Source organism: Azolla caroliniana, unplaced genomic scaffold, assembly GCF_043228905.1.
Source record: "Azolla caroliniana isolate FFs.n. ecotype wild unplaced genomic scaffold, voAzoCaro1.0.p SCAF_4, whole genome shotgun sequence".
In the NCBI taxonomy this organism is placed as follows: Eukaryota; Viridiplantae; Streptophyta; class Polypodiopsida; order Salviniales; family Salviniaceae; genus Azolla; species Azolla caroliniana.
In genome coordinates, this window is record NW_028230439.1 from 21,350,235 (window position 1) to 21,372,791 (window position 22,557).

At 38.4% G+C, this 22,557-nt stretch overlaps 3 protein-coding genes across 5 annotated transcripts; 1 reads left to right on the forward strand and 2 right to left on the reverse strand.

Moving 5' to 3' along the window:
• Positions 1-1,427: 1,427 nt before the first annotated feature.
• Positions 1,428-3,782, forward strand: LOC147865391 (uncharacterized). 2 transcript variants are annotated; one of them, XM_087318183.1, is made up of 3 exons: positions 1,428-1,797; positions 1,901-2,118; positions 2,273-3,106. In XM_087318183.1, the coding sequence occupies exons 1-3, from the start codon at positions 1,660-1,662 to the stop codon at positions 2,337-2,339; spliced, it is 423 nt and encodes a 140-aa protein (XP_087174309.1). In that variant the 5' UTR covers positions 1,428-1,659; the 3' UTR covers positions 2,340-3,106. The 2 variants fall into 2 exon arrangements, with proteins under 2 accessions (XP_087174309.1, XP_087174308.1); XM_087318182.1 differs by lacking the exon at positions 2,273-3,106 and adding an exon at positions 3,386-3,782 and having other exon boundaries at positions 1,466-1,797.
• Positions 3,783-4,087: 305 nt separating this feature from the next.
• Positions 4,088-10,619, reverse strand: LOC147865392 (NAD(P)-binding Rossmann-fold superfamily protein). Of its 2 annotated transcripts, XM_087318180.1 has the most exons (10): positions 10,484-10,619; positions 10,310-10,371; positions 9,805-9,924; positions 8,036-8,135; positions 7,857-7,937; positions 6,697-6,746; positions 5,301-5,451; positions 5,157-5,213; positions 4,605-4,726; positions 4,088-4,496 (listed from the first exon to the last, which is right to left on the reverse strand). In XM_087318180.1, exons 1-10 carry the CDS (start codon positions 10,499-10,501, stop codon positions 4,292-4,294), a joined length of 966 nt encoding a protein of 321 aa, XP_087174306.1. In that variant the 5' UTR covers positions 10,502-10,619; the 3' UTR covers positions 4,088-4,291. The 2 variants fall into 2 exon arrangements, with proteins under 2 accessions (XP_087174306.1, XP_087174307.1); XM_087318181.1 differs by lacking the exon at positions 10,310-10,371 and having other exon boundaries at positions 10,484-10,588.
• Positions 10,620-12,317: 1,698 nt separating this feature from the next.
• Positions 12,318-21,011, reverse strand: HMA1 (heavy metal atpase 1). The gene is made up of 13 exons (XM_087318184.1): positions 20,229-21,011; positions 19,256-19,406; positions 18,979-19,166; positions 18,742-18,888; positions 18,224-18,419; positions 17,077-17,189; positions 14,979-15,217; positions 14,637-14,742; positions 14,404-14,562; positions 14,047-14,260; positions 13,174-13,373; positions 12,980-13,066; positions 12,318-12,901 (listed from the first exon to the last, which is right to left on the reverse strand). Exons 1-13 carry the CDS (start codon positions 20,874-20,876, stop codon positions 12,716-12,718), a joined length of 2,634 nt encoding a protein of 877 aa, XP_087174310.1. The 5' UTR covers positions 20,877-21,011; the 3' UTR covers positions 12,318-12,715.
• Between the last annotated feature and the right edge of the window lie 1,546 nt (positions 21,012-22,557).

Sequence of the window (22,557 nt, forward strand, 5' to 3'; positions counted from 1 at the left end):
ATGTACGATATGGCCAGAAATTACATGAATGTGCTTTAGATTTGGCCCTAGGTAAAGCTCACGTCCTCAAGCTCGGCACAACTAGTAGACTAGTGTTTAAGCTCTCATTGTACTAAATGCAAGAATGCAAGAATGCAAGATTAGCTTATCTTTGAATGTTATCATGCTTTGAGAAAATTCTTCTAGGGGACACACGTCCTTCTCGAGGTTAGGTATCCAAATAGGTCAAGGAATGAACATGCAAACTTTCTCTAGATTACATTTAGTCAAAAAGGGATGGATCTAAACCGATGCATATGTGCGGTAGATGCACCACATGATTTCCCATGTTCTCTATTGACCTATGGATCAAGTTGTGATTATTGACAATTGCCACATTCTATTGTCCATATATTTGAGTTTTTGGTCCATTTCCATCCCTCTCCATATCAATCAAATTGTGATGCCCAGACTTACATCTTGAAACCCATCCAAAGAGTGATACAACACGCCATCACTCTAATCCACCCATTGAAAATAGAAATTTGGGATTGGGTTGAACAGCGAGGAGGAAAAGAGAGGATATGACACCTACGGTGCTTCAATGTAACAAAAAACAAAAGAACGTGTCACTTGAGGAATCTTCGCATGTGAAGAATCATTATGAAGATTTCTAAAAGGTGGTTTGTACAAGGCTCCACAATGTCCACATGAGAACACGGCTACTGAGAAGAAACATGAGGACCACTCTGACTGACCGCAAACAAAAAAGTGCTCGTCGACGTAGGCATCGGCGGATGAATGGCCAACTAGTGAGGTCGCGAAAGGGGCCTAATGTGGAGTTTTCTGCTCTTTCTTTCTTTTATTTTTGCTTTCGGTTTGTGCCCTATTATTGAGAACGCCCATGGGCGGGGGGGGGGGGACCCATGGGAAAATCACGGGGTCCGCGGACATTAGAATATCATCATCATCATCATCATGAAGAAGGAAGGAGAGAAGGAAAAACAAAAGGGGGGGGGGGGGTTGGAAAGACCTGAGTATAAAGTTTAGGGAACTACTGCTATGAGAGTGCATGAAAAGAAAGAAAGAAACAAACAAACAAAAGGCAATTTCTGAGAAAAACAATGGGTGTGATTGGGGGTGGGAGTGTGTGTGTGTGTGTGTGTGCTTCTCCCTCCACTCTGTAAAGAAGGAAGATGAATGAAGTGGAACAGAGCAAGGTATTTTCTCTTTTGTTCATGACTAGTGAGTGAGTAGAGAGAGAGAGAGAGAGAGAAAAAGGGAGGGGAAGTTTCCTCAAGGAGCTGAGCAGAAAAAGGTATAGATATGGCAAATCAAACACCCCATGGGAGAGAGAGAGAGAAAGGGAGGGGAAGTTTCCTCAAGGAGCTGAGCAGAAAAAGGTATAGATATGGCAAATCAAACACCCCATGGGAGAGAGAGAGAGAGAGAGAGAGAGAGAGAGAGAACCTACTGTGATTTGCTCATCCATTGTGTTGAGACACAGAGAGAGAGACAGAAAGATCTATTAGAATTTAGTAGTGAGAGACAGAGAGGGAGTGTGTGTGTGTGTGTGTGTGTGTGTGTGTGTGTGTGTGTGTGTGTGTGAGAGAGAGAGAGAGAGAGAGAGAGAGAGAGAGTGTGTGTGTGTGTGTGTGTGTGTGTGTGTGTGTTGGGGATATGAGTCTGCCAGGGGTGGAGAGCGCAAGGAGGCGGAGGGCTTCCCATTCTTCGTCCACACCTTCCACCTTCTCTACCTTCAGTTTCCGTCTAAATCAACGCCTCAACACTCATCATCACTATACCCCCACCCAACGGGTATATATATATATATATATACCCAATTACTGGTTTTCATGTGACTGTCCATGATGGATAGATTGATAGTGAACCCTTAAAAATGAAAAACCACATTCTTCAGGTGCGCGCCTGCGATGCAGTCGCCAGCTCTGTCGAATCGAATGTCCAGGTCGATGCCGATGATGACGATATGATGATAACTACGAATGAATCTGAGCTCATTGCCAACAATCAGAGAAGAGTGGCAATAGAGGCAAGGGGTCGACTTCACGATAAGCTATGGCGGCTAAATGTTGGTGGGATTCGCGGCTCAGCCCGTCGGTGGCGGCCTCATCAACGGTATGTACCTCAGGATATATTATATATCCCCTTGTTGTCGATTCTTTGTATCAATTATCTCATTTTCTGAACCCATAGAAGCCATGGAAACAGCATTTAGAAGGTTAGAAGACCCACAATGCTATGATATTAACGTTATGAAGGGAAATTGCAGCCGCCTTAGAGACACCTGCTCCATCCAAGTGAGATACAAATACATGGATCAACATAGAAAGCTTTAATTTTACCGGGAAAGGAAATCATTTTCATCGAATCATCGCATTAAACAATTGCTATACTCCGATCTACGTCCTAAAAGCTACACATTCTAGCATAACCCAATCAAAATGAAGGGAATCTGGAATCGTCACTTAGGCATACCCTCATCTATTGACATTCGTGGTCATTATTCATTAACTACTACTGTACCTAAGCCTTTTACTAAGGACCCTTATTAAAATATGAAACAGGAGGTGTGAGAGGTAAATGCTTCAATATACATACAAAACTTTTTAACATAAGTTTACATAAAAAAAAGGGCCCTTATTTACCCAGCTAAGCTAGGGATATTCTGGTACATTTTTGAAAGCTTAAGGATATCCAGATATATATAGCTTTTGATGTTTTGTTCTTTTATTAAAGACTGGCAAATTCTTCCTAAATTTCTAAATTACAGAGCACAATTACTTTGACCCTGATTTTAGAAGTTTTGGCGATTGATTGATAGAAAACTCATTAACTAGGATTAAATTAAGTGAGTGAGGGGATAAATCCTAGACATTATTATAAAAAATGTCTCATGACTATGCCACTCAATTTTAACATGCTGCAACCTGCTTAAATGTGTGGTATTATTTCAAGAATTGTGGCATAATTGGATGACATTTTAATCATTTGCGCATTATTATTATTATTAGGAGAGAACTCCTAAATACTCACTGTGCTTTTCTTTGCTTCCTCAAATGTCTTTGGGTTTTCTCTATTTTCCTAACCCTCTTGGAAAACCCCATAGATAGCACATGTAGTTTATTAAAGGCATATGAATCGGTCTGGAAATTGCTAGTAGATAGCACCTATAATTGCTCTTTCGGTGGTTGACCAACGACATTTTGTGGGAATAAAGAAAAACTCGGGTATTCTGCAGCTTTCCCCTTATTATTATGAATCATGATATCTGACCATTTTATTTCGATATTCAGCTTCCTAAGTGTTACTCTTATCAGTTAATAATTTATCCTACTTTGTATATGTTAGCTGATGTCAATTTTGAAATGTGTGCAAGTTGCAGACTTCAGCAAGTAGCTTCCATGACCATATTCGCGAACTCTTGTAGTACCTTCCAATTCTTAACTTCTCTACTTCTGAAAAGCAAGTCCAGGTTTCCTATTCCGATGACCCGCCAACCACTGCCAGAGTCAACCATCAAACATACTGACGAAGAATTTTCATGCCCTGTGTGCCTTGACATGTTAAAGTTATCGCTTGATAGTGATGATAATCATCATCACAGTATTAAACATCAAGTAGTGATATCCCTACCTTGCCGACATTCTTTCCACCGTGATTGTCTTCTTCCTTGGCTGTCTCTAGTCACATCGGCTAAAAGTTGCCCCATGTGCAGAGCACCCATCACATTGGCATAATTCATTCCTTAATAGCCATCAATGTTGGTGATTATAACATAACAGTATGGTTCCACAAAAACATTTCATACATTAATCACACATGCTAGAAGAGGTCTTAACATTTGCAAATCATGAGTCACCACCATAACAAACTGTCAAACGTCCTAATGCTGACACAACACGCATGGGTATTCCCAACTTGTCTTTTATTGATTGACAAAAAAGCTACCCAGCTTTGCATGCTCATGATATTAGATAATGGTTAAAAAAACGTTACTGTCTAGGCAATGCAAGTTTTTACGATGCTTATAATTCAAGGTAAAATAATAGTTGCAGTGCACCAAAAGAACCAGCTGTTAGCTCTATCAATTATAAGAATTGGACATTATTTTTTCGTCAGGCATTCCTCCAAAGTCTTCCTCTCTTCTCTGCCCATATAACATCCATGATCCATTCATAAACTATTCATACACTCGCAAATAACAAGACCCAATGCATCAAATTGCTCAATGCACATAACACCTTGTTTCTGCCTTTACTCTTCAGGCCATGGATAGAAGATTGGCTTCTTACAATTTACATATGGACCTTATACTTTCCACGATCAAATTGATTTTCTCTGGGGAATATGAAGTTCCGCCAAAATTTATGTGTTTTCCAGCTTCTGCGCGGTCAAAATAGAAAGCCCCCGAATTCAGCTCCTCATTAGGCCTCACAGCTAACCAAACAATGGTATCGGCCCCTTGTTCTGGGGTGCGTAAGCTATCCTTCACACTGATGCATTCATTAATCCATAGGAGATCTCATCAGTTATATGAATCCTATAACCTGTAAGGGCCTGTTACTAACATAATATGAATGTGAATAATATGATTTGCTTACGTTTTCCCAAACCCAGGTAGGCTTTGCATTACCCCAGGAGTGTCTGCCCACCCAGGGTGCATTGAGTAAAAGCCAATTTTCTTTTCTTTGTAATCCATCGCCCATTTTTCCGTCAACGCAACCTGCAAACAGGTGCTGATTTAAGCCAGGCTCTTCCACACTTCAAAAGACCTGTTCGCTCTCCTATTTTCTTGCATGTACCTTTTACAACTGATGTGATACCCCTTCAATGACCATGCATGAGTTCACATCATCCACATTTCCTGAGGCATGACTCACATGTGCTTCCTTTTTACTAAACACACATTAATAGAGATTCTATATCAACGGGAATTCTAGCTCAAACATGTATTTTAGCAGATGGGTTCATACTGCCCTTAATTTCTATGGCATGATTCATCACACTACATTTTGTATCACAGACACCCTAGTTCACTTATAGATAGATGCAATTACAGAATAAACAATACAACTAAAATTAACACTCTTCAGGATATTGATTGTGCCTCTCCCCAAAACATGGACCAATACTCAACCACACAATTGGCCTACCTGTATACGTTTATTGCGGGCATATTGCATCGATCCATTGAAGGTCCCTTGTTCACACTGAAATAGGCCCATGTATTATTAGCTTTTCAAATTTAGATTCAGCGTTTTCAACAAAACAAAACCAGTTTAGAAACCTCCCCTTACTTGTAAATCATCTGAAAGTGGTGCTGCATACATGCCTCCAGATGAAACAGTTATTACGCGGGCATCTGGTGCAGCCCTCTCAAGAGAAGATAGTAACAATTCAGTCATTACATATGTACCAGCCACATTTACTGCAAAGCTCATTTCCAACCTGTTTCACCAACAAATCAACTCTATTTAAGCATGTCATTACACCCTCAAAACAGCTGGCAAGAGTAAGCAATACAATTAAATAGACCTCCAAAGATTGTGATTTAATATAAAGACAGTAGAGATTTGTGAAAGCAACCACATTAGGAAGTTCCTTTAAAAGAACATACAAAATGAATAAATACAATCACTGCCATGGCCACCAAGTGTTGGATTGTAAAGTTATGTATGTGTGAATGTTGAGGGATTGTATTGGGTTCTAACGCCTGTATCTGGTAGTAAGGCCCTGCTGGGCTGCATACATATCATGCCTCTAGGATGCTGTCCCTAAGTAGCTTCGGTATGAAACTTGCCTCTACAATGCCCATCCCTAGTTTGCCTCATCTCTAGGTTGATTTACTGCCCGACTCCTCTCTAGGATGATTCATCCCTATGTTGCATCAGTTATATCACTTGGCACAGTGAACAATTATCCTGCAGATGAGGACTTACCAGCAGGTAACATGACACGAGGTTGTGATTCTGCCTTAAATACAATAACAGAGCCATTTTTTATTTCAACACACTTAGACCTACAGGGGAATTCCAAATTGAACACCCAAAAGGAGGTAAAAAAGAAGGCATTTATAGAACGCGCAAGTACAAATATTTCTGATTCTAACAGGAATTCTGTACAATGAAGGAATAGGACAAGGTAGAAAGGCAAATGAAAGAAAGGGATGAAAGGGTCCAATCCAGGAATCAGCATGGCAAGCCTATGACTGACGGCTTCCACACCTTGGTCATTGTAGGCCTCTCACATGTGCCTCCATGATTTGCCTCCTGTCAGAGATCTCCTTGATGATGAAGCCTGCGACTTAAATCTCATTGATTTCAAAGCCTAAGCATTCATACTCAAGAAAAAAAACAAAATCCAAGAGGATACGCAGTTATAGATCCTATAATGACAGTCAATTATAGTTCTAAAGAGGATAGGCGGTTACAGATATCATAATTCTAATTGATCCTAATTCAGGAATTCTGTATAACCATGAATGGAATGAGTTCTAATATACATTATACCACAATGTCCATAACATTTGATTGCAAAACTAATGGCCACATCATTATATCTGTTATTAGGTTAGAATCATTCAGAAACAAGAGCATACCTATGCTACTCCATAAGCATTTACAAACCGTGCAGGCACCACTAGAGCTTACAAAACTTCACTAATCTGTCCTAAAGAGTTTAACATGGGCTTACCCATCTTTGGTAAGCAGTCTTTTATTTTCCAACACTCCTGCATTGTTTACCTGTTTTCACAACAAACAAAAATCATCTGCACTAAATTGGCATTGACAAAATCAAATGTTTTATGAAGCCAAGTTTGAAAAATGTTTTATAAATCCTAAAATTGAAGTACATAGTTAATAAAAATGTTGAATGTATTTGTACTACATTAACTGTGCTGAATATATTTATAGGATTACAAATTTTGCGATCCAAGTCTGTTAGATACAATCAATGATCAGCCCCAAGTTGTAAATCTATCCCCATATGTGCTCTTAGAGTGCACATTTTGTGATAGCGCCCCAAATGAGGAGCAGCTAGTGTGCAACTCGACCATATGGGTCAATAAGATGTCAATCTAGGAAACCGTAGATGCATAGGACACAATGTATTTAGGAAAGAGCGGAATAGGCTAATAGGATTGGCTAATCAAGTCAACTAGAATATTTTGTGGGCAAGTTACGATGTACTTAGTCTTGAAGTATGTGCCATTGACTTGAAGATAAGTACTATCTAGCACTAGCCTGTATCTAGGGAATTGGGCCATATTAAATGACAAGTCAATTGACAAAAAAGGAATATCTCCACTACAATCAACTGACTTGCACATTTAATGTTATACTCAGACCAAACATAGAACATATTACACTTTCTTACACAGTGGTTGGATAGATTATCAGTCCCCACTAATTTTGTCGTGAGCTGGTCCAGATCCCATCTAAGCTCTAAGGTGTGAGCGCATGGGTGAACTACCATTGTGAGCTACTCTCATATGTAATAGAAGTTTTGTTTTCATATATCCACCTCTATGGTTATAACTCTATATACCTATCTAATCGATTCTCAATATTTCTAACAAAGTCGAATGTTTGTACTAAACAGTCAAATGTTTTACGAAGTCAAGATTCAAAAATGATTTGCAAATCGTAAAATTGAAGTTGTTACTTAATAGAAATGTTGAATATATTTGTACATATCTTTGTTATCGTGAATATATTTGTTTGGAATATAAATTTGAGATCAATTACAAAAACACATAAATGCCTATTCTTATGTACACGTACATGTTTCAAACACTCTGAGAAACAGACACAGACCATCACTCTTGTGTTTCTGCAGTTTTCGAGACTTACCAATACATGTAGCGGTAACTTTGAATCAGTGAACTCTTTAGCACAATCAGTAACTTGTTGGATAGACGATAAATCACAAATCTGCAATGACCATAACCATAAGAGAGATGACAAAGTCAGACCAAATCTCTCCCTTACTAGAAGATATTCAGCGACGAAATGACATCTTAAAAAACAACCTTAAGGTGTATGTTTGGATTCCCAGTTTGTAACTGAATCTTTGATTGAGCATCTTCGCCTTTCTCCTTGTTCCGACAAACCATGTACACAGTTGCGCCCCTATATACAATTCAATAAGAAACACAATGGCCCTGATATCAGGTAAACATGTCTGAAAGAAAAAGGAAAGGAGCACCATAAAGGCACATTTACATGACACCAAAATTCCAGTCTCTTATGATTTCTTGTAGGAGTAGCGTTGGAACATTACAAGACAGTGCAGGTGAGCCTTGTCACTGAGACCTCCAATGTGAAAAGGCGCAGTAAAGCAAAGACAAGGATACGAGGAGTGATGGAAGAGTTAAAGAGTATGTGCGTGAGACTCCAGGAGGGACACAGATGGAAAGAAAGAGAATGAGAGTGCAACCCTAATTGAAAGAGACAGTGAATTAAAGGCTTGTCACCCCTCTTCTTAGCAACAACTAGCTTGTCAAGCCTTAGCAGATGATGAATTTATGTTTCTGAGGACTGACTGGACAATATGTGTGGCCATAGTCATTTGCATTGGCTTCAAACCTACATAATAATACCACCAAATCAGCACTCGTTAGTTGCAACGGAAGTGATTTTCTGGCTTTGAAATGGGAGCGGCAAGCAAGTCTTGTTTAAGATATCCCTGGGAAATATTTTAAGATACCTGCGATATTTTTCGATCATTCAAGTTTTGTTTAAGATATTGCTTGACTTTACAACATAGTAATTAATACGATTACACACGTGTGACTGTTTCAAACAGTCACATGTTGCAAATTTACATCTCTCTTTCTATATAAGACATACATAATTTAGGCCATAAGTTCTTTCAAGTTCAGACCATTGAGGTGGCAAATACATTTTTAAATCTCTCTTTCTATACAAGACAAACATAATGCATAACATTTAGGCCATAAGTTCTTTCAGTTAAGACCACTGGGGTGATAATTACATTTTTAAGCTGAACAACAGATTCATATAGCACTATGTTTACACATTATAAAATCCAACCTACTGTGATAGGACAATTTCTCCCCTAAATAGGTTCAAAACAATGTTTTTCCAAAATGATTATGTGTCACATTGCTATATGTATCAAATATGAAAGACTTGCCCAACATAACCAATAAAAGATGGGCAAGATTTGTAGTATATGGTGGTTTCGGCTGTCCAGAAAGCAGATGTAGAAACCATTATTTAGTAGATACATATGAAATACAGATATCTAGAAAATAAACATGGAAACAAATACTCTTTATCCAAATTTGTTAAAAAGAGACGTTGTGAAGAACGATATACAAAATCATGTTAGTAAAAACGATCATGTGACTTTTTGAAACCATGTTAGTAAAAATGAGCATGAATCCATATGCCATTCAAGCATGCCCACATCTAGGTTATCCTAAGAACACATTGACCATATTATTTACACAGCTGGCTCATCAAGTTTTAGACTTTCCCACTTCCAGAAATAATGTCTTGAACCTCATAAGTTCCATGAGACGAGACTGAGCTAACACATTGTCCATATTATTTATGCAGCTAGTTCATCAGGTTTTAGATTTTCCATCAGCCTCAAAGAGGCAGGAGAAACTGAACTACTGAAATTCCAAAATTAAATGAGAAAATATCACTGATCCTAAAAATCTATATTTTTAGTTTAATTCAAAGATCCCAAACAACCAAATTTACAGTTTCATGCAAAGATCTGAGAAAAAAAGTGCAGAGAGAGAGGAAGCGCAAGAAGTATATAGACCTGGCTGCGAGCGCCTTGGCTGTTTCAAACCCTAACCCAGCATTGGATCCGGTTACAATACAGTTCTTTCCTGTCATATCCACAGAAACATCATCTTCCTTGAAACGTTTCATGTGATTTCTGCACAGAAAAAAAAAATCAACATTTCCTTCATGTTTTTTAAGACATGAAAACCAGATAAGGAGAAGCCTTTATCTAAAAGAAACAATTACAGAAGTCAATGAGAAACAGATAGAAACACGCATCACAGAATTCTGTGTAATCAGATACAAAACCACTTCAAAGATTTATCTGTGGATTTATACATGTATGATGTATATGGATAGATAGATATACATATACATATATCTATACCGAGATGTGTGTGTATTACTTACATACTAACAGAATCCGTGGAATCAGCAGAAACCGCATACAAAAAAGGAACTTCAAGACAGCCTTGAGGAAATCCATAAAAATCAAATAGAAATGTGAATCAAAGATTGGCCTGAAGACTTATACTTACAGAAATCCTGACTTTGTAAAGTGGAAGAATCCTATCGTTGAAAAAGCAGCTACTCTATAGGCCTGGTTTCATGGGAGAGGAGATAAAAGCATAAGGAGGAGGATGAACAACAACAACAACAACAAATGGCTTCATTAATTGGTGGAAGGAGGAAGCGATATATTCGTATTTTACATGAATGAGCGCCGCCATGGACTTCAGCTACGGAACGCGATCCTACTGCAATGCTGCTTGCGTCTGCTTCTTCTGATTCTGCTTCTTCTTCTGCTTATGCTGTATTCGTTTCGTGGAGAGTGGGCTTTTGATCTTCTGTCATAGGATGGAGGAGAGCTAACAAAAAACAGAGGCGCAGGGCAGGGCCCAGAACGTGGGCGATACACAAACATCACAAAAAGGAAGATCAAGAATTAAAAGAAAAAGTGTTCTCACAATACATATGTACAACTTACAAGTGTGAATTGTTTTGTTTTGTTTTGTTTTGTTTTGTTTTGTTTAGGTAAAGAGGCGGCGGGGCAAGCGAGAGTTTGAGATGAGATGTTGTCCGTCGTCTGTCGTCGGCTCCTTGGGTCGCACATATTACAAAGAGGAAGGGTGCGCATTTCATGTTCTTTCTAACAATCGGCAACGGTTCGGAACCGCGCGCGAAAACGCGGCTTAACGGTTTAAACGGTTCGATTCGATTTTAACACTTAGAAACCGTGGTTTAATGGTTTTTTATTTTCTATTTTTATTAAAAATTAACAATCTTTTCATTTTCATGCCTTACTGTATTCTCACATTTTAGGAAAATCTTTAAACTTTTGAAATTTTAAATAATGAAATATTTACAATTTTTTAATTTTAAATAATGAAATATTTACAATTTTTTAATTTTAAATTTTGACCTAAGCTGAAAACCAAAACCGAACCACGAAACCACAGTTTTACTGTTTTAATGGCTTAACGGTTTGAAAAAAAAAATTTAATGGTTCAGTTTCGTGGTTCGGTTCAGTTCAGTTCAGATTTCTAAAATTTTGAATAGTTCGGTTTTGACCCTCTCGAACCGAACTGAATTGTTGCCGATTGTTAGCTTTTTCTGTATCGTAAGGCCCCTTGCAGAAAGTGTCAATCAAATCAAGCCTTCTTTGCCGATGTACACTAGGCTTAACCCTACTATAGGCTACCATAAGCTCTACTCGAGGATTTCCTATGGCTTGTTTAACATGTCGCCTCAATTATCAACCAAACTTAAGTAGCATTGATCAACTCTTGCCAAGTTGGAGTATATGCGTTAGAAGTCTTACTCGATAATGACTTCAACAATATTAGCTCTTGGAAGATCACATCTCAAGCCAAACTACATGGTTTTAGAGTAAAATCTTCCTTCTAGTGAACAAGCACTATTGGGTGAAACAATGCATGGTGTGTAGGTCACAAAGAGTCCAGCCACACTTCATATTGGAGTGTTTTTTTTTTCTTGAACACTGTATCTTAGAATGGATTGTGGTACACTCTTCCACTAGGTCTAAACTATTTGGTATTCAAAACCAAAACAAACTCAATAGTTGTTGTATACATGTTCAAACAACTCAATTAGGTCCATGCATTGCAAACAAACCTTAATATTGTTGAGGTTAGGGTAGTGTTTCTTCCAAGATAAGGATTAGGGATCCTTAGAATCATGCAAATTTCTTTTTAGTATGGCAATTTTTTATTGTTGCGATCATCATGTAGTGTTGCATTGATTCCCATAACTAAGAGTCAAGACAATGGTTGGTTGAACATCACCAAATATGTGCTAGTATGGGTGCAATTTATGTTGCACTACTCAAGATTGTGAAATATGATTCATTAAAAATAATTTACTGGCTCACATATCGAGGTAAAATCATCTATTGTTGCAAATCTTCATTTGAAAAATTGATGCCACTTATCTAAATTTCTATATCAGGCTCATTCAACATGAACCAATACTTTTGAAATATAGAAAAGCATCTCCTAATTTAGTGTATTATGCTCGGCTCGAACAGATGTAAACATACATTTTTCTTTCTTTACATTCAAGATTGCTAGCTACATATAATGTATCAGGTTGATGAATCTATCTACTCATTGCAATGCCCAAATGAAATTTGCAGATGTGGAACATCATTGACGGGCTACAAGTTTAATCATTTTCAGCCACCGGTATTGGATATACATGAAGAAAACCTTAGTTGCTGCGATAGACGTGGTTATAAAAGTACATTAAGATACAATTTCAAAAGATTACTTCTGAAGGAATATGGATCAATACATGGAGAGGTCAATCTTCGACATGCAGGCACACTTATGTACATCCAGCACCCAGGTCTGCTTATGTATATAGACCCCACACATGTGGAATAGCTTAGAGAAGCACGCCATGAATATTTAGGATAGACTAACCTAAGAGGGTGAGGAGCTTGCTTGTAAATTTTGTATGTGTTCACCATTCAGAAAGGCTCTAAGAGAGGATAGAAATTTGGCTAATTTTTGGAGACTCTGTTGCCAATCTAAAGAATGTCTTGGGTCATTCAATGCCCGAACAGAGTTAAGGCAGACAAGAAGAGTGCCACCTTCGTGCAAGAGAACCTGAAATGATTTACAGCAGTTAGTTAACTCATCAACTAAAAGGCATGTAGACAAATGCATGTAAAATTTACTTCATACCGTCAGCCAAAGCGGAAGGAATCCCAATACCGACGGAAGTGCTGCTATGAGTATGCATGTCAAAGCAAGGCACACACTCTGCTTTACCTGCATTATGGAAGTTGTGCAAACACGAGGATGAGGCACCAAATAAAACCAACAGATTGTTGGTAAAAAAACACTATACTATTTGCTCTTCCAAAAAGGTGATTTACCAAAAGGGTAGTCTGTTGTGCCTTTGCAATCACAAAAGGAACTCCATCAATGTTGTCTTGGAGAAGCAGTACATCCGCAACCGCAACTGCTGTTGCACTTGCATTGCGTGCAAGAACTATCCCAACCGTTGCTGCTGCCAAGGCTGGGGCATCATTTACCCCATCCCCAACCATAATCAAGCCTTTTGAATGCCCTTTCCCTGCAAACATGCATGATTTGTAAACCTATGTAAACAATAGGCTACTGCAGTTTCAATCCACCTACACACTAATACATACACCTATCTTAAATTCCTGTAAAATTATTGTTAAAAGGCCTTTGCATATTATTAGCATCAGCAAGCTGATTCTTCCTACAAAGAAATTCCACAAAGCCTTCGGATGGATAAAAGCAAGGCTCGCTTTGATTATTATTTTTTACCCAATCAAAATGCCTGCCAGTCGATACTATCTTTGTAACTATTCTTTAATTTGAACCCATTTTTATGCATATAAGTTTCACAAAACTCTAATTTTACGTAGACAAACAAAAATCAAAATTAGCAATTTTTATCAGAGAAATGAATTTGGAATGCCTTGTTAGATTTTCTGCAGGCCTGAAATTAGGATTAGTTGCAGATGCATAAAAGATTCTAGATGGCAAGCATGTTTATGCACGCTTCTTTGTCTCTGATGTGTGATCTGCTGAGCAAGATTTCAGATTTGTTCAAATTTCTAGAATGTAGAATAAATCAACCTTCACATCCATTTATCAATAGTAATGTATGGACAAGACTGCATCTTCTTCCAATATCAGCTCATGCATCCCACAACTACAAGGTGGGAAAGGACATTAATAATAACCTTTCTTCTGAGAGTGTGGAGAGCAATTACCATTCTGCCGGGAGAGGTTCTTTACACGGTCTAGTTTGTCTTCTGGTTTCATTCCAGAATGCACCTCCTCTATTCCAACTGCTTTGGCAACTCTTCTAGCACTAGATGCATGATCACCAGTCAGCATCAGAATACGCATTCCCGCATGTTTGAGAGATGCCACAACTTCGGCAGCCCTTGGGCGGAGTTTGTCTTGAAAATGAAAAAGTGTAATCTGCACAGTAAGATTGTCTTGGATTTACTCGCCTAATTTTCCAAACTATCCTTCTGACAAAACAGTACTTAATGATGCAGTAATGAATAGATCACTTTTTTTTATAGCACAACACATTCAAAGACTTCATATGGTTTGAGAACCTTTTCATTGAGAGATAAAGCAGCTATGACAAGTTCATTTCGATGTACAGAGGCTTTTGCAGCATCAAGAACTTTTCCACCCTTGGCCTTCAGAACAATAGACGAAGCAACATAATCCAAGGACCCTAACAGCGCTTTTTGTCTCTCTCCACGTTGGGACTGATTAATGTAAAATGCAAAAGTAAACCCTCTGCATTTACTAGAACCCAAAGGAAGATCCAAAATAGGCATACCTTCAAACCTGATATTGTTGCTTCTAGCCCTTTTCCTGGCAAAGACTCAAAATCCTCAATAGCAAGTGACGGCAACATCTTACCTTCACTATGTTCTGCAACTGCCCTGGTATTAAAGAATAGTTAAAAACATTGAGATTATTCAATGTTTGAATTGGTTCATGTGATCAAGTTATATTCTAGTGTTTCTATTAACACAGAAAAGGATTATCACAGAAGATAGACAAAGGACCTACAAGGGAAAGGAAAATTACAAATTTGGTGCAACAATACTCCTTCCTCCCAATGAGTCAAATTGCTACTATGCACAAAATATATAGCTACAGATTATCTCTGTTCTACCTTGCAATGGGATGACTAGCACCTTGTTCCATTGCAGCAGCAACAGCAAGAGCTTCAGCTTCACAACTAGGGTTGCAACAATGTACAAGTTCAGGTTCTTCCCTTCGTCCGTGCCCATAAATCGGTTCAATCGCCTTACAAACAAGGTCTCCTGTTGTAAGTGTGCCTGTCTTGTCAAATGCAACTGTATCACAGCTTGCCAAAGCATCCAATGTTTGTCCACCTTTCAACAGAATACCCTGAAAAAACATGAACAAGAAAGTAGATCCTGACTGATAGTTACCAAACACAAACTTTTTTTCCAGCAGTGGTTCATAGAAAATGCCGCTTAATCCATGATGAAAACCAGACTTAGTTACTTAGTACTTACTGATACCATCTTCAAGCCATGAAGACCTTGCTGAACCAAACTTCTTTCTAACTGTTATCCTGGTGTATTTCCAAAGGTAGTTTCTAAGAAAATGTGGCACTTTTATGAAAACCAGACTTAACTACTTGGTACTTACCGGTACTATCTTCAAGACATGAACGCCTTGCTTATGTGCACACATAGGTATTCAAAAAGCAGTTAAACACAAGGGAACTGTATTTAACAACTATCTTCAGAAGGGTGGTGCAAAAGTTGACCGTGAGAAAACGCAAAACAGTCTAAGAAAATCTATTTTAACACAATGTGGCTTATCCAAGTCAGCCTAAGAAAATGCAATACAAGCATGATGTCATTTATACCACAAGAATATTCATGTTTTTTCTTCTCCCTAATAATACAATTATATTACTGATGGAGAACCTAATGTGAGGTAAAACCACCAAAATATCTACAATAAAGTGACCGAGATCCCAGCTTCTAACAATTAAGTCCATGCCTAAATTATGGATATTACACATATAGGATCTTTGTCAAAAACTGTGTAATATGCATAACCTCACATATCCCTGTAAGGAGTGAGGTGTATATCTACAGACTACAACAAATTGAACAAGCCTGGTTAGAAATTTTCACATCTATGATCAGGGCTATGAGAAAAAGGCTAAGAAAAATTCCTGCGATCTTAGGTTGAACACTCATGAAAAGAACGTTTTGATCAAGGCTTGGCCAAGTGTCCAGTTCTTTTTAAGTATCATGTTTTTCTATTGTGGCAGGCATAGCAGAAAACTTTGCTTGTTATAATTTATCCCAATTGTCATAGAGATGTTCCCCGGACTGCCTTCACAGCACAGGCAAAGCACTCGGAAAATGCTGGATTTTTTGCCTTGATGTTTCCATGTTATAAGTCCACTTGCACCTTGTGGACGGGCACACATTTTAAGTGGATTTGGTTAAACTCGAAATGTTCTTCTCAGCTTTTATAGCTGTCTAGGAACTTTCCATACGAAAGTCCATAACTCCTTTATTGGTGAGAGCAACAAAGGATGCATGCAAAAAGAACAAAGTTGACTTTGTTTGCATGTGATGCTTGCAGATTTAGGGAACTTGTCCATCTGGATTTGCGGTTTTGTTTCTTGTTGTGCAAGCATCTCAAGATTATCCAGGAAAGACCAAGATCTCACAGAGCTTCATGAGAAATTAAATATATGGCATCTGTTAAACACAGCTAATTCATATCATTTCCAGCATCTTCAGAAGAGAATTAAATAAAGATGAAATACCAGAAGAGACTCCAAGTTCTTTGACCATGTATAGGAGCACTCTAGCTCTCTATTAATATGATCCTTTTAATTTGATGTACTAAAAATTCAGTTTTTGTATTCCTTTTAGGTATTCATCACCCTTTAGTTTAACAACCACAAAAGAAATATGGGATTCTATATATACAGCAAAAATGCAGCCAACCCAAACTCAGCCAACAAAATACATGTCAGACCAAAGGTAACAATAATTACGAGGTCAATAACAGGACAATATACAGCATAACTATTGTGCAATATTGAACATCTAGTTTATAATTATGAAGAACAAAAGCGAGGTGCTCAACATTAAACAACAGTAATTTTCTCCGTTGCTCTAGGATTATCAGGTTTTCTGATTCAACATGTAACTTGAAATAATGGCAAAGCAGTCATTTAGATTACTAAATTAATGTGGAGAGACTATTACCTTACTTGCACAAGAGCTCACTGCAGTTGCATAAGCCAAAGGAGCTACAGCTAAAGCACATGGAGAACCAGCAACCAGAAGTCCTAATGCTCGATATATAGATCCACGAGTTACTACATGTGAGACAATTGCGATTTAGATCTTTGCTTTTAAGGGGCACAATCTAGATCTGAATCTACTTTTTATTATTGCATAAGGTTTGTATTAATATACAGTACACAATTACAAGGTCATTGTCAAGACATCAAAGAGACAGCATGAAGTGGAAAATAACACACTTGGGGGATGATGTATGCGTCGTCGCATGTTCCATAGAATAAATGAAAAATTAATAGTTCTTCTGTTTACAACAATGGATTTTGACCCCTTCATATAGTAATGGCTGACCAAAGATGCCTAGACAATTGATTTTGGAAATAAGGAGATCTCTTATCATGACATATTAGTGTTGTCTGCTCCTTCCACCGAGCTAAGGCAAACTAGGTCTATAATGCATCATCATGCAGATCATACCATATGGCTAGCACCAAGGGCATCACCTGTGAAAGTAGATCAATATCCTGCAGAAAGGAGTCTATTTGTCAAGGATGAAGTTTCTATTACCAGAAACATATTCCTTGTGAATCTTAATATATTGAATGCCTTTGAGGTGTGGAGGAATCAACATGAGAATAAAGGCATTATACAATGTTTCTTGGGTGGGCAGTCTTATTAGAGTCAGACTCGTTTGAAGGATCAATGAATATCCAATATGGAGATTTGTAGAGTTAGACTAAGCCTTAAAATAGCGTGATGCAAATAGAAGTTCTCTAATATCCAACAGACCATCTGATTTTATCCTTCCCCCTGAGACTATTGATAGGTATGTATGCTCATATGCAAGCAATGCATCCGGCTACATGTCTCTTGTTACCCATAGCTAGTGACTCCTCTATGGTCCTGCAACTTCTTGTCTTGGTTGTCTGGATGATTCAATCATCGATAGAAGAAACCACAGAAAGAACAAACAATTCAAGTTATAATGGTAGACACTCAGACCGGTAATAGTTAATAATATTTTTTCAACTTCATTGAGGATATTCTTATCTTTCAATGACATTTTCATAGGATAATCTAAAAACAATTATTAACACAGCATAATGCTGACCTGAGTTACCAATGAGTGGCCACTTAAACAACAGAGGTCCCAACAATGCCACAGAAATGGACATGATTATGACAGCCTGACTATAACGTTCTCCAAAATCATCCAGCCATCTCTGAAGTTGGGGTCGGTTTTGTTGTGCTTCCGCTGTCAGTTTCATTATTCTTGCTAATGTTGAGTCTTCCCATGTCTTTGTCCCCTGAAATTCAGTAAAAAGTCCCTTATCTACTAGCCACATCCACAAAGAAAGCATAATGATAAACCAAGAAAAAACGATGCAGTTACCAGTATTGAACAATGCATGAAATATCAATCGAGAATGTTCTATTATGACGTGTAAAACTTTTATAATGCGTTGGAAAAATGTGTTTGAGGCATAATGGTATGGTAAAAACTATCAATGCCACTGAAAGATTTTCAAAATAGGGCAAAGCTACAGATGGAATGCTAGAACCAGTTTTTTCAATTGGTACTGTTATATACAACTACATTGAAAGCCATTGCAGATCTTCATTTTGTACCTTAATAATCAGCATTCCATCAATATTTCTTGCACCTCCTGGAACTAAATCACCGATTTGTTTCTCTATGGGTTCAGATTCCCCGGTCAAATGTTCTACTGTTACCATTGATCTTCCGTGCCATACTTCTCCATCAACTGGAACTGCCTGAACTGCCCAAAACGTGGAGAAAAATTGTAAGCAAACATTATCTAGAAAGGCATATAGAAACATGTTTCTTTCATATAAAAGTCTCACCTCACCAGCCCTCACAAGGATTAGGGACCCGACTTTAACCTTTTTTACATGAACTTCAGTGTATGACATAGTTGATATTGATTGAAATGTTGAAGCTTCGTTTCCATTCAGCACCAGAGCTGCCTCTGGATTGCTTTCTTTCAAGTCCTTCACATCTCGCAGTGAACGCTTGGTAAAATACTCTTCAGCTGTGAATGCAAAATTTTCATTATTGTAAGTATCATGAAGAGAGGAGATAAGAGTGAAACACTATGGCATCAACAAACAAAAGACTCACCAATGTGAGAGAGGCTAAACATAGCCAAAAGTAAGCCACCCTCCAACGCATTGCCCATTAACAATGAGGCAAACGAAGCAAGAGCCATCAAAACATGTATATTCACTCTCAACCCAGCAATGTCCATTGCAGCATCGAGAATTGCCGGTACCTATGTCACATGAACTTCAGGAATGAGATGAATATTCATTTGGTAGGTCCAAAGAAGACCACAAAATCACTTAAATTGCAAAGGAACCAAGGCTTATTTATGTCAACGTAAAAAGTCTACAGAGACTACATATCTCATGTTATATGAATTGAATTTGAATTTTTCTTCAGAATGACAAGTGCAACACAATCTATTAGTGTTAGCGGAGTAGAGGGTTAGATAATGGTGTGTAACTTCATTAGAGAAAAGTGTGAGAAAATGATGATGTATATCCTGATGATGCCTTCAAGTCTTCTACATGAGTAGGGGCATTCTATTAGCTCCTTTTTCTTCTGTTATGAGCATATGACATTATTGGATGTTCATTGACGCTAGAGGAGGCATAATACATAGTGATGTTTGGATAGCTATGTCTGAGCACAGATCTAGGTTTTGCTACTATATAAAGAGCTGCTCCTCTTATTCATTATTCTCATTCATGGTTACACCTCCAACATAGGGATCACCTCCACACGAGTGGTGGTCTATGATTTGTCAATCGATATTGTATGCACCGGAGCAAAAAGTACTGACTAATAAAGGGTACATTGGTAGCCGTGGAAGGGATGCATCCATGCCTTTTAATTGCAAATTAACCTAATAAACACAACTAATTAATGAGCAATGTGAATCATCTTATAAGCGTGATTGATAAAGAAAACATGACTAAGGCCAGACTCTTACTCTACATGATTTATTGGGGAAACCCAACATCATGAAATATAAAAATTCTCTGTGAAAACTACACCCAATTGATACACTGGCCAAAATATAAGCAATTACCCCAACTAGAGGAAAAGCCGAGAAAGCAAGTCCACTCTGCAGTGCCGGAGCTAAATGCGGAGGCAATATATAGGGACAAATGGCAGCAATAAGAAGCATCCCCATGGAGAGACAGCACAGTTGTACGTTGTCTCGTAGAACATCAGCCAGTTTCGTCAATCCGACAGCTGCTGCAGCTTGCAATATTATCTTTTGTACACTATTGATGGAAGAATTCAGGCCATTATTGGCATGAGAATGAGAGTGAGAATGAGAATGCCCGCATAATACAAACTGTTTATCGCCACCATGGTCATGTCCACACGAATTACCGCATCCCAAATGTGAATCTTGTTGCGATGAACGGACATAGGTCTCTTCTTCATGAAGATGATGACCATGATGATCATGTTCGCGTGAGGTCCCATTGTTGTTGCTGTTATTGTTGTTAAAGAGCTGGGAGGATATGGTGGCCCTAGTACAATCGGATCCTCCTCTTGAATATTTGTAATTCAATGGTGCAAATACATACCTGTGTACAGAAGAAGAAGAAGAAGAAGAAGAAGAAGAAGGATAGGTTCCTCTCTTCTTCTTCTGCTCACGAGACTGATCTGAGCTTCGGCCGTGTAAGAGGAAGACCAAGGAAGGGGAAGAGAGGCAAGAAGCCATATTTGTCGTAATTTGGGGGAGGGAGAGGGAGAATCTGAGGCCTAGGAACACAGACAGGCGGACAGATGATGCGATCGAGTGTGTTTCATGGCGCTCTGCTTCTTCTTCTTCTTCTTTTCTTTGTTTCTACAGGGAGGGGTGGGGGACTGACTTTATGTGCTCATTATGGGCAATGGTGTCGCTCATCATCAAAACACACACACAATTATATACATATACAGTATATGTATGTACTCCTTCTCTATACTCTCTACTGTCTACATATAAATCAAATAAGCTCATAGTTGTCTAAGCTATAATTTTACTCTCTCGATCAAATGACGTTATAATGACGAATTGCGAACATGTGTTTTTCTCCCGACCATTTGGACGAATCCATCTTCTGTCTACATCTACGGTTGGGTATGTTCTCCCGTTGGCTCCCGAGAACCCTTGAGCACGAGGTTACAGCGAACGAGAGTTTGTGGCACATACATACTCTATGGTGGCATAGGGAATGCTCGTGGGGAGGGGATGGCATTGTAGTTGAACAAGAGAAGTCTTTAAAGGAGGGTTATTCCACCCATTTATCTCTACCTAAGGAAACAGAAGCACGTCAGTGACAAGTGAATAATTCCATGCATCAAAGACACACACAATGATTGTGTATGAAAGGGATGCTTATTGTGATGGTTGTCATGATGAGATACTTGAGTAAGTCCTATGGGGATTCATTCAAGTCCATGATCTCCTAAATGAGACCAATAATGTCAATAAGGGATGCTTATTGTGATGGTTGTCGTGATGAGATACTCGAGTAAGTCCTATGGGGATTCATTCAAGTCCATGATCTCCTAAATGACACACACGATGATTGTGTATGAAAGGGATGCTTATTGTGATGGTTGTCGTGATGAGATACTCGAGTAAGTCCTATGGGGATTCATTCAAGTCCACGATCTCCTAAATGAGACCAATAATGTCAATAACAAATGAGTATTTTTTGGCACGAGCACATGCTTATATGGGGGGGGGGGGGGGGGTATATGGAATCGTCACAAGGAATCTCCCACCCTAATACAAGTCCTACAGGAAATGCATAATTGTACTTGATCAACTTGGGAAACAATATGGGATACATGATGAACCATAAAGCATACATTATGATGATGTACATGGTGAGGTAGTTGGTTTAGTATTTGGGCTACTGATTAGTCCTTGATCTACTCGGGAAAAGGAAGTCTACTAATGACAAAAATATATTTTGTTGAGAATGATCACGGGTTCAAGGGTCAAAGTCAAAACCCATGGCCATTTGTGATTAGTATGGGTCCTCGTGAATATACCACATCAATGGTTGGAATGAATGGCAAATGTCACGAAATTGTTTCTCGCAACAATGGGAAAAAGTAGTTGGAATTTAATTTCAACATATTGATTCAACATCCAAAACAAAAGGTTATCTATTGTGCTAGGTTGACCACTACTATGAATAGTTGGCCCAAAAAAATGATAAAGAATTACAAGTGTAACTTCGTAACACATTCAATTCTAGTAGTTGGGGCAAAAGGTCTTAGACATTTTAGGATTTCATATGGCTATTCAAAATGTGTGAGTGTCTACAAATTAATATAGCCTCAATTTAATGGAGACAATGGGTTGTCCTCCACAAGTGTGGTGTGGTGATATGCCCATAAGAGCG

What these genes read in the sequence shown, in the direction of transcription:
- LOC147865391 (XM_087318182.1), top strand. Translation starts at nt 1,660, where the DNA reads ATGAGTCTGCCAGGGGTGGAGAGCGCAAGGAGGCGGAGGGCTTCCCAT. An exon ending in ACTATACCCCCACCCAACGG is followed by an intron (nt 1,798 to 1,900) that starts GTATATATATAT and finishes CACATTCTTCAG; the next exon opens with GTGCGCGCCTGCGATGCAGT. An exon ending in CGGTGGCGGCCTCATCAACG is followed by an intron (nt 2,119 to 3,385) that starts GTATGTACCTCA and finishes TGCAAGTTGCAG; the next exon opens with ACTTCAGCAAGTAGCTTCCA.
- LOC147865392 (XM_087318180.1), bottom strand. An exon ending in AGTTACCGCTACATGTATTG is followed by an intron (nt 6,747 to 7,856) that starts GTAAGTCTCGAA and finishes TTGTGAAAACAG; the next exon opens with GTAAACAATGCAGGAGTGTT. An exon ending in CACTTTCAGATGATTTACAA is followed by an intron (nt 5,214 to 5,300) that starts GTAAGGGGAGGT and finishes GGCCTATTTCAG; the next exon opens with TGTGAACAAGGGACCTTCAA.
- HMA1 (XM_087318184.1), bottom strand. Translation starts at nt 20,876, where the DNA reads ATGGCTTCTTGCCTCTCTTCCCCTTCCTTGGTCTTCCTCTTACACGGC. An exon ending in TCCTTGTGAGGGCTGGTGAG is followed by an intron (nt 18,889 to 18,978) that starts GTGAGACTTTTA and finishes TGGGCAGTTCAG; the next exon opens with GCAGTTCCAGTTGATGGAGA. An exon ending in CTTTATCTCTCAATGAAAAG is followed by an intron (nt 14,261 to 14,403) that starts GTTCTCAAACCA and finishes CTTACTGTGCAG; the next exon opens with ATTACACTTTTTCATTTTCA.